The 12,077-nt window shown below is 37.1% G+C and overlaps 1 protein-coding gene across 11 annotated transcripts in view; it reads left to right on the top strand.

Annotated features, from left to right (window-relative positions):
* Positions 1-12,077, top strand: part of NFIB (nuclear factor I B) — a 222,306-nt gene that overhangs the window by 142,964 nt on the left and 67,265 nt on the right. For all 11 annotated transcript variants that reach the window (XM_081150860.1, XM_081150867.1, XM_081150866.1 and 8 more), the window contains exon 4: positions 10,922-10,990. In XM_081150860.1, the coding sequence (XP_081006986.1) occupies positions 10,922-10,990 (69 nt within the window). The remainder of the gene's footprint in view (positions 1-10,921; positions 10,991-12,077) is intronic.

The raw sequence follows: 12,077 nt of genomic DNA, 5'->3' as shown, positions 1-12,077 counted from the left end.
ATTTAAATTCTTTTCCTTCTCCCTATTTACAAGGTCTGCTTTTGCAGCATCTGGCTACAATTTAATAATGCAAAGCGTTTTCCTCCTCACAGCTGGGAAGCTGGGATTGTTCTGTATCGCGGATAAGAGTGGACTTGCTCCAGGCTAGTTAAAGTCACTGAACTTTGCAAAAGCTAAGCTTGCTGGATGTGTTGTCCTGTACAAGGGCACCTAGGGGACCCTCACTTGCATATTGGAGCATCATGCTGGGAAAGAGGGGTCAATTCTATAGTAATATTTTGCAAGTGGAATAAAATACTAAAATAACCTATTCTCTCTCTCTCCCTCTCTCTCTAACTGCCTGAGTTTTATTGTTTCTATCTCATAGGATTATTGAATGTGATTTAAAATTATTAGGCAAATCTACTAAAATCTCATTTCTTCTTTCTCTTTCTGTAATTATAAAGAGTATCAAGATATCAAGTAATTTAAAGCAATTACCTTTGTGGAGTAATTTGACTCTTGTTGGCTTTTATATAATAATGTCATTGATGGAAGAAGAATTTAAGAAAAAAATCAGGTTTTGATTTTTCAGAGTTGTTATAAACCCTTTTGGGTCTTTTGATTTGTGTGCTGCTCGTCAGAGACCTTGTGCTCATTCATTTTATTTTATATAACACAACTAGGGGCACACTCCTCCTGAAATATTTCTAATTCTTGGTCCCAATAAAGATACCCCCCACATATCCATGTCCCCATGGCATTCAGGAGGAAAAAACAAGAAAACCACTTAACTTTCAGATTTGAGTTTAACTTCATTAAAACCATCAAGCGCACTTGTTAATGACATGAAACAAACAGGGACATGATGTATTTTTTTCATTATTATATGGTTCCATTTATATGAAAGTCTGGAACAGGTAAAACCATAAATATAGAAAGCAGTGGTTGCCAGGGCCTGGAAGTGGGGGAAGTGAACAGGTGACTGTCTGTGGACACATGGCTCTTTTGAAGATGGTGAAAATTTTTGGGAATTAGATACTGGTGATGGTTGTACAACGTTCTGATTATACTAAAAGCTTATAAATTGTACACTTTAAAAGGGTATTTCAGTTCTATCTCAATAAAGCTGTGGGTTTTTGTATTTTTGGTGCCTGTGAACCACCTGGTAAAAAAGGCCTGGAACTCCAGCTAGGGTAGAGATTTGGGGGTTAGTGACCTCCGGGAAACTAGGCAGGGGCTCCAGATAACGCCTGGTACAGTCACATGGAGAGGGCTGTGAGTGTCCCTGTGCGTTTCTCCGAGTACCCTTGTGTCTTGGTGAGGTGCTTTACTCTGGTGACATGCAAAGGCCACTGGCAGGTTCACATGATGAGTGACATCATGTGAGATTCTTCCTCCATTGTTTATTTTGTGGCACTTCTTTTTTAATGAAGTGGAATTTTAGTTTCAAAATTTGATGTTTTGGATTGCAGTCATTTTCTGAGTTGAGCTCCTTTTTAAGCAGACCAGTAAGGAGAAGATGGATTATAACATATGATCATGTTTATCGGGATCTGAAGCACTCTGCTGTTTTATACTTGATACGTTGCAGTTGATATCCAGAGCAACCCACATGAATTGCATTACCTTACATAGTGCTGATAGGTGAAGGAGGGAGTATCTGGGTTTTGAGAGAGCATGTAGAAAAACAGGCAGATGGGTGAGAAAAGGCCACTGATGGGGTTACTCTGCAATGAGGAAGGCAAAATATTTTAAAAAGATAGTTGTCGCTGAAAAGGGTGAAGGGATTAAGAAGTATGAATTAATACAAAATAGTCACTGGGTTGTAAAGTATAGCATGGGGAATACAGTCAATAATATTGTAATAGCTACGTGGGGTGCCAGTGGGTACTATGTGTGGTGCCAGGAGGGTGATCACTTTGTAAGGTATATAAATGTCTAACCACTAGGTTGTACACCTTAAACTAATATAAAATAATATTAAATGTCAACTGAAATTCAAATTGGAAAAAAAAAAGTAGTTTCATCTTGGGGAAAAAAAGAAACTAGTTGGCGCTAAATGTTAATGAATTACTTTTTTTTTTTTTTTTTTTTAGTGTTTGCATTCTCTCCTTTTAACTAGAGCACCCAGATTTTTGAATTATTTTTCTAATCTCTGTAGCTGGCATTTTGCCTTGGGTCATAATCCCTGTGAAATATTCATTATAAGTCTGTGGTGATCTTCATAACATGCAAATGTGATTATTTTATCCCCTCCATACACTGCAGAGATTTCCACTGCAGGCTGTCTAACCCTTTGCACGGCATCTAACATGGCCCTCCCTGACATGGTCCTGGCTGGACCTTGTACTGGGCCTTAGCCATGTGCCTCTCCTGTGTCTGGTCGATGTTTCATTTCTAGGCCTAGAATGGCTGTACTGCCCTGACATCTCAGTGAGACTTCTCCAGACCCTCTCTGCAGGACAGCTGTGCCATAACAGCACTGGCTGCATGTTTATCTCTGTTTACTTGTCTGTTTCTCTTAGTGAATTCTGAACTACTTCAGGTGAGGATTGTGCTCTTCCTTTGTAAACCTGACATCTAAGGCAGTGCCTGGCCAGAGACAGTGTTCAAGATCTGGCTCACTTCTGAGTCACATTCTCCCAGCCCTTCACTGAAATCTCCGCAAGGATATGTAAAACCTTAGCAACCTTTTCTAAACACACTGAGAGTGAGACCAAAGGACAACCACTTGGTAGAGTCTTGGAGGCTTATCCCGTAACTACAGGACTAGTGTAGTTGGAATGAATTGTAAAAGTGGTGTTTTTCCTTTTATCTCATAAAAAATAGTAGTGCTGATTCCCTGGGAAATTGTAAATATTCAAGTTTTATTCTGCCCCACTAACATCTCCTAGGCTCAGAGATTTTTAAAATATCCATTTAAAAGGCCGTAAACCCAGAGCACAGCAGGGTTAGGAAATGGAGGGAGAGCACAGGAAGACATCTCACAGTGTTGTCTAACGTAATTACAAAAGCCCTCCCCTCTGGGCTAGAGCCTGACTCCTTAGCCCTGTAAATAGGCACTTTGTGAACTTGGTCTCATCTGTCCTGCCCGAGCCTTGAGTTGTAGAAAGTGAGGGTGTTTTTGTACTGCTGGTAGGATGCCGCTGGTAGGATGCTGCATGCTGTGGGGGCAGAACCCACCTTTCCATCCCAGAGGCGCGCTAGATGAGAGCCAGCCGGCATTGGGAGTGGGTTGGAAGCTGTGCTTATCAGCTTCGACTAACACTGTTATTTGTTACTTTTAAATAACCCTCGGTTTTACAAATTTTAGCTCTTATATTTAATTCCCTTTCTAATTTTTTTCTTTTCTTTAGCCCCTTTGTCTTTATTGCATTCTAGATAGCTTATAATTTTTCTTTTGATTTTCTCTTCGATTGATTCATGGCTCGTTTTATACTTTTCAGGTAGCTCAGAAAATTGGTCACTCTTTATTTTTTTCTTTTAGTTTATTTTCCCAAGATGAGACCATATAACCTGAAAAAGTCTAAAAACTTGGAAGAATTTTTTTAAAGTTTAGTCTTTGGTCAAAGACATGGTCAGTTTTTATAAAATTTCTGTGGACATAACAACAAAGGTTGTTTGTGTTTGAATGATATAAAGTTAGTCTTTGTCTAATAGTCATGTTCAGTTGTAAAAGAGATGTATTAAAAATTTCTCTCCGGGTATTTGTATTTTTTTCAACTTTCTTGTACTTTAATAGGTTTCATTTCATGCATTTTCCGATAATATTGTTTGGTGCATGTGGGGTTGGCAGTTTCTTTTCTTCATTAATTGTGCCTTTATCTTTTTGTAATTTTTTCTATTTATTGTAATTCACCTTAAACTCCATTTTTACCTTTGCTGATTGACACTTTTCTTTTTGTTTGAATTTGCCTGATTTCTCTTTGCCTACTAGTTTGTTTTCAACATTTTATTCTTGTTATCTTTTTGTCTTGTGTTCTTAACAATAGCTGGATTTAATTTGCTTGAGTTAATCTACTTGTCTTTTGGGGATTACTCAGTCCACTTACATTTATGGTAATAATTGATATACTTGATTTTATTCTTTCTATTTTCCTTTATATTAATTTCTTTTTACATTGTATGTCCTTATTTTTGCTGTCTTGATTAAGTTCCTAGTCATTGTGTTTTGTTTTCTCTGTTACTTTGGAAGTTCTACCTTCCCTTTCCCTCTCTTGAAATGTCTTTATTATTATTTGACAACAATATACAGTTTTCATATTGACTTATAGATATTATGATTATCATCTGTATTTTAGAGAAGAGAAATGTGAGGTGTGGAAAAGTTGCCTAATTTGCCTTAGGTTTACATGGTAGAGCTGATTTCTTAGTATAGTTTCACATAATTTAATATAATTATATTAATTACAGTATTATGTAATTATATATATTTAATATATATTATTGCACTGTAAAAATAAACATAGCCAACTTAGTAAACCGTAAAATATTATGCTAATAAACTAAAAAGTTGGAATGAATTGATATTCTTGGAAAATATATGGTAAAATTGTCTCAAGACTATAAAATAGGAGTAGAGTGAATTTCAGGAAAGACTGAAAGGTGTCTAAGAAGCTTCTCTGAAATACATTCTGGGAAGATGATTTTATCCGTGATTTTTTTTCCCCCCAAACTTTCAACAACTTCTAGTTTTTTTTTTCACAAAAAATAATGACTGTTATCCAAACCATTTTATGAAACATGCATATAATCCTAGTATGAAAACTTGACAAATAAAATATAAAAATTCCCACAAAAGTTTCTTAACTACATATAAAGAAGTTGGAAGAAACTGTTAGCAAACCACTTGAACAGTAACTTAAAAGAGTTATCTTCCACTGACAAGCAAAGATAATTTAACCTGAGAATTCAGTAATATATAGCACCAATAAATGCTGTGAGGAAAAAAATGGGGAATCTCTACAAATGTCAAAAAAGCATTTAATAATATTCGATAATAATTCTGATCAGAAAAATTGTAAAAACTTGAGAAAAGTAGGAATAAGTGAATATATAAAATGATGAGAAAGAAATCAATCATTAGTTAATAGCTAACATTATCATTGACTGTGAAACTCTAGAAATAATCTCATCAATATTAGGAATAAAATGTTCCTGCTCACACAATTCCTGCTTTACCTTCTTTTGAATGTTATGTTCAAATAAATAAGGCATATGCATCTGAAAAATATTCAACTTTATTATAATTAAATAAATGAAAATTATAACTATAATGATATCTTTTCTCTGTCAACTAACTTGCACAATTAAAAACAAATCACTACAAATATGAGTGATATGTAGTTCTCCAGCAGGGTGGTGATATGTACACACTCAGGATCTGTAGAGGGAGTATGAGTTGGCAAAAACCTTTGTCAAAAGCAGCTTGACAGTTTTTACCAAGAGCTTTAAAAGTGTATGTCCTTTGACCCCATAATTCCACTTCTGGGAACTCCATTCTAAGGAAATCGTGAGAACTGCAGACAAAGGTTTGTGTTCAAGGATGTTGATGGCAGTGCTGTTTATAATATTTTTTTAAATCATGCTTTTTAAAAAAAAAAATTGATTTCAGGTAGAGAGGAAGGGAGAGAGAAACATTGATATGAGAGAGAAACATCTATAAGTTGCCTCTCTTATGCTCCCTGACTGGGAGATGAACCCACAACCCTTTGGTGTACAGGACTGCTCTAACCAGCTGAGCCACCTGGCCAGGGCAAAATCATGTTTTTGATAAATTATTTAATCTAAAGGGAAAGAGACAATATTAATTAGTAAAGAACAGGATATCAATTTTATAAAAACACACACATATATGAATAAGCTTAATGGATTGGTAGAAAATACTAAAAACACAAATAACATTAATAACTATCAGTGTGTGTTAAAGTCATACAATTTCTGTCTTTACCAGATCACCATCAGGGATTTACATTTCATATTGAAGAATTCCTAGTTCTAAATCAATACTAGAATGTTAACCTTGGCTATAGGCTGATGTTTAGCCTCTGTGCAGAGAATCATTATCTTCACAATATTTAGTATCTCTATTTCACAATCACAATTTTATCCTTAATCATGGGCAGTTCAGATAAGTTTAAAACCTGAAGATAGACCTATGTCTTATAAAACAACTACCAGAAAATCACCAAGGGTTAGTTGTGGTAGCTGAAGTGACATGAAAATTCACTAAGAGCTAGTGTGAAATACTCTCATCTTCTCTCCCTTTGCATCCACAAAGCAAAGGATTTAGATATCTTTTACACTCTGTTGAAACAGTGAGCAATTGAAATCATAGGGCTAGAAAATGCCTATGAGGTGCCTAGTTTCCTGTTCTTTCTCCAAAGCATGCAAGAAAACTAATAGGAAATAGCCATGTAAAAAAGTGGAATCTGAGGGTTGCAGTGGACTTCAGAGGTGCTTTTATTCACTTTCCTACCCAGTGATAATTCTTAATTCTAATGGGAGTCTTTATAGCCAGAAAACCCTTACCTTTATAGACACAAGTTTTGTCATCTGTAAAATGGGAACAACATGACAACTTATAGGATAATTGTGAGCATTACATGAATTAATGCTTTAGAAGATCTTAGCACAGTAGCTTGGCATGTGTTGGTTATTATTACCTTTGCAAGGTTTCACATTCCTTGCTGCAACATTTCTTATTGGATGACAGATCTTTTTATTAGGCCAAAAAACAGTTCTTGGAACTATGTGGAATAAGCTTAATCCACCATCTACATTCCCAGTCCTTCAAATACTTGAAGGCAGCTTTCATGAATTTAATAACTGCTTTCTGTGGCTTATTTATTTTTAATTTCAAGAATGGAACACAGTAGACTATAAAAATGAGCGTTATCAGTCTTCCTTTGGATTTTCTATGTAAATGTTGTTTAACATTCAAATGGTGCTGATTATAATTTGAGATATTAACAGTTAGATATGCTATTGTGTCCCTCTGTTATTGTTTGTAAAGGAGGTTAAACACTGTATTAACTTCTGAGTAGTGATTTATTATTGTTGCTTTTGTTAGAGAAAAATGAAAAAAAGAAGTAAAATAATATAATTTGATATTGCCTTTGAGAGTTTTCAGTTTACAGAGGTCTTCATTTCCTACTCAATTTTGTTTTTTAAAAAGCATACATGTAGTGTAAATACAGCATCACATAAATGCCACGTTGCTCTTTGCTTCCTGGCCTAAGCTGTTGTGTAATATTGCTCTGTAACCATTAAACAGCTGCTCTGCCTCAGAGATGCTCATATTTCCTTTGATAGATGAAGGGAATTTACTACATGAATGTCTCCAAATTGCTTTAGGATCTCTGGCCCGTGTATCAGCTATTTAGATTTGCAGTGGTCTATGGAACACGCGAACACCATGTTTCTGGAGGCCCCACAGCCCAGAGGTTCCAGCAATAACCTGCACTTTGCTGAGTCTCACCCTCTATGTTATCGCAGGGCTCCTGACCCCCTGCACGATCCTCCCCACTTATTTTGCCAGAGTCCTTAAGTATCATTTCTTATATCATCTGAGCAAGCACTATTAGCCTTCCAAGTACTGTGTCATCCACTATTTTTTTCTTTCCCCTGCCTCAGTGGGACCTATGGTGTTGCATTTCTGTCTAGTGGGTGCCAAAGCAGTTGGGACATATTTTCCATGCCTTTCTAGTTTTAGTAAAATAACTCTTTCAGGCTTTTTTTTTTTTTTTTGTAGATTCAAATTCTTTAGAACTTGGGGAATTGGGAGTGGGGAATGGAGAAACACCCTGCTACATTCTGATTTACCCTCCCTTTTCTACGGAATAGTCGTTGTATTTATGTGTGTGACTGCCGTACTGTCTTCCCACTGGTAGGATTAGCTTGAGGAAGCATCTCCCTCCCTTGTGAGGCCCCTAACAGGTCCACACCCCACTCTACCTTCATGGGCATGACTGAGAAGCAAATGGAGCCCTAACAACTCACTGGAGTAATAAGAAAATGAACTTCAGATAATATCTACATATTGAAATATTATTATGTATTAAGATGATGTAATTTATATAAATATACTGAAATGTTCATCGCTTATGCACTCATTTATCAATCGTTTTCTACAAATATTTTTGAACCCTTTCTCTTTAAACTCTTCTAGTTCCTTGGTATTTATTTTGTACTAAATGCCCAAAGTTTTATATTAGTATACAACAGAGTCAGAGATACAATTTGACTCTAATCATCACTCTTTTCCATTTTACCCCAAAGTCCAAATAAAACCATCAGCAAATGAGTTCCGGGAAATAACAAGGCTCAATACAGTTATCCTTCAGTCTTGAGGCATCTCTGTCTGCACTGTTATAAAATTACTAATATGTTCTTTTGTGGTCCTGTTTCAGTTGGTTGAATTTTTAAGTTTTATCCTGTAAACATTTATTTAGTGGTTACTGTATATAGAGGTGCTGAGCTAGTTGTTTGGGAGATACACAGGTGAACAAAAATCCAGCCACTCTTTCAGGTGACAGAGCTGATAATCCAGTAAGAAACACAAGACTTGAAAACAGTTATCGTGGAAAACTTGTATGTCCAAAGTGATACAGACTAAGTAAAAACTAGGTGCTGTGTGAATACAGAAGGAAGAAGCTGGTCGTAGCTGGCACAGGGGCTGGAGCAGAGGGCAGAGGCGCCAGGCTGTGGAGCAGATGGTGGTTGGGCTGGACACTGAAGGTAGAAAGGGGAACATGCAGAAAGAGCAGAAGGGAACTGCCTGAGAAAAATATGAGGGCAGCATTGACAGAGTGCAGCTGGGTGAGGACAGGTAATCTCGTCTGCTTGGTTAAGTACATGACCTGTAGTCAAGATAAATGAGGTCTAATATATATATATATATATAAGTCCATATTTAGTCTATTTGCCATATATAAAACTTTGTTTACCATATATAAAAGTATAACTTATTGTACTTGAAAACAACAAAAGCAACAGAAATCTTTGTGTACAACGATAGTCTACAGTTGCTCAGAAAATTGGATATATCTATCCCTCACCACACAAAGGGAGTCAATGACTCTTTTGTCTTCATGTCTTTTAGCACCTTGTACAGTGTTGGCTAACCTAGAAGTTGCTCAATAATCACTGAAATGAATTCAACCTGGTGAAAAATTAATTGCTCAACATGTAGGAGTTTCTTAAAATAGAAGTACATCAAATGGGGACATTTTGCTATTATCCTCTTAAAATTATATATTTTTTCACAGTAATGACTTAATAGGAGACCTAAGTTTTATCAGCAGATGGGATCTCATACCTTCTTCTCCCTGTTCTTTCATTCTTTTTCTAACAAAGGTAGATGGGTGGGTATAAAAACAGTGTTCAGACATATAGGACTTCTCAGTTCACAACATTAAAGCATATATTATAATCATATGATTTTCTGTCTTTTCACGCTCTCTGTGGTTATACAGAGTGTGGAAACTTTCGTTCAGGTAAAATATATAAATGCGTATTTACAAATAATCCGAGCCTGTCTAGAATCCAGTGTGTATAATGCAGTGTATGGGGGTGATCGTTGGCCCCAGTGGCCAGTCCAAACTTACTGGGAACATGTAATCAATGCCTACTATGGGTTTTCTATTTTTGTCTCACTTATTATTCATAACAGCTCTATGATGTAGGTAATTTTATTGCTTCTAATTTATTAATGAGGGATCTGAGGCCCAAAGAGCCTCATAACATGTTCAGGATTCCACACTGGTCAATGGTGGTTGGGGGTTCAGGTCCCAGCTCTCTGACTTGAGTGCTTCGTGTCGTTAAACTGCCAATGCCTCACATCCCTGCACTGAACCTCATCCCTTGGTCAGCCCTAAGGCTTCTAGCAAAATCCGATCAAACTGACAATTTTGAGATCTAGAGATTTTTTCCTGGAAGTCTTAATTCTGAGGCTTTTCAGACTCTTTTTGACCTCTCCCTGGGGCGGCAGAGAGTAGCCCTATTCCTTCTTCCTAAGGTGTTCTCTTCCTCCCACCTTCATTACGCCTCCGTCACAGAGACGGAAGGAAACCGGGGACATGCCTGGTGTTTAGGGGTCCCAGCTCTAGTCCTGGATGCGGCTAGAGCAGCCAGCACGCAGGCGCAGCTTCCTCGGGGCCTGAGCTGCTGCCCTCAGCCCCAGTGGACCCCATGCCTGGAGCCATGGAAGGGTCGAGTGGCGCTCCTGGGAGGCCTGAAATTACCCATTTGCTAGAAACAGTGTCCTGCTCTTGAAATGAAGGGAGTCCAGGGGACTAGTAGCAAGAGTGAGAAAGCAAGGAGATCATGGGAGGTGTATTCAAGGTGCGCAGAAATAGGTTGATGCAAAGCATTTGCTCGATGTACATATTATACTTTCGTGTGATTCATGACCCGGGAACAAGGGTGGGGGTTCTGGTAACGGCAACTCACTTTTCTTTAATCAGGGAAGGATTTGTGAAAGAACAGTGGTTTCAAGAGATCTTTGAAGTAATTCCAACAAGGTGCTAATTGTGGTTGTGGTTTTCCTTTTTCTTCCTCTCTCTCTCTCTCTCTTTTTTTAAATGGATGGACTTTAGTCTACCAGATGCTACCAAGCTGCATGTATTTATGAGAACCCCTGCACCTTCCTTCTCTGTGGGTGGGCTGTGGCAAAAATCACCATACCAATTGCCCTGTACATTTAGAAAGTTAAAAAAAAAATTGTCTTAGGTGATTATTTAGCATCTAAACTTTGCTTTTGTTTAACAGACCCAGTTTGCATTCAAAAGAGTTTTGCTTTTACTTGTTTTTGTTGTAAGCTCACTTTTTTTTTCATTCTAACCTTTGGTTTCAGAACACTTTTAACAAATTCTAGTGTTTAATCATTTATTTGCTTCCTGCGTATGCTGATCTTTTCCCCCTTAATGTTTATTTTCAGGATACCTTGAAGATAGTTTTGTAAAATCTGGAGTCTTCAATGTATCAGAGCTCGTGAGGGTATCCAGAAGTAAGTAAATTGTTTTCTAATCATTTAATTTTACAATAAGATTTAAAATATTTTATATTTTGCACCTTAAATACAGAATGAAGAGTAACCATACATTAGGAGAAATTGAGCTTTAAGTTCTCTGACTTTTGATGAAATCATTAGTGAATATATTTTGTCTGATTTTTCTAAAACATTTGCATTTAAATCATTAAAACTTTTTGCTATACAAAAATAATTTTGGAGTTGTTCTGATTGCCATATTACTGGTATTCATTTAATTCACTGTTCTCTCTGTGACCGTAGATGGTCATTTATATCAAAGGAAGTGCGATTAATTAAATGTTCTATGTATTGTTATAATAACCCACATAAGTTTCCTGTAGATAAGTGCTTTTTTATTTTACCAACATTTTGGTCGGAGCTTGGAGATGTACAGGATATACGCGCTAACATGCACGGTGTAGAGGGATGCAGAAATTAACTTTGCAGATTGCAGTTGGATATAGATAGAAAGCATTGTTATCTGAAACAATATCCAATTGTTTTCACTGACCACCTCACCTGAGACACCGTTCTTGGCAGGCCGGATGAGAGGTTTCTTGGGTAACTTTACCTGGCCCTAACTAAGCAAAGGGAACGTTTCCTTGATCAACTTTTTTACTTGCTACTAGCGCATGCCAATATAGACCTAAGATGCAGCTCTTAACGCACCAGTTATGTTAAAGGAGGTGACTCATTTCTTCTTGCTCTCCTCTCTGATTTAGCTTCTTTATGTAACTTTGAAGGGTGTGTTTTCACTTGACATTTTGATTGAGAGCCTCACAGTTTGGAATGATGTTATTCGGATAATGTAGTGGCACTCCGGTTCTTGTTTAAATTGTGTTTTTCATTTGGGTCAGATTCAGAGGTCATGAGTAAGATTTATGAGGATCCAAAAGAACAAACTGGGAGTGAGTTACAGAGGGTAAGAGTAGGTAGTGCTTCAGTGCTGTGTTCAGGGAAGGGATCCCCAAGCTAGTAAGTGACTGACTGTGCCTTTTGAACCGAAGTTTCTCAAAGAGTCCCGATTTCTGAAGTGGCCGGTGCAGATAAATAGCTTGTATCT

This window comes from Miniopterus schreibersii (genome assembly GCF_964146895.1).
Source record: "Miniopterus schreibersii genome assembly, chromosome: 11".
Classification (NCBI taxonomy): domain Eukaryota; kingdom Metazoa; phylum Chordata; class Mammalia; order Chiroptera; family Miniopteridae; genus Miniopterus; species Miniopterus schreibersii.
The sequence above is the reverse complement of the archived record's forward strand: the minus strand, read 5'-3'. Positions and strand labels throughout refer to the sequence as shown.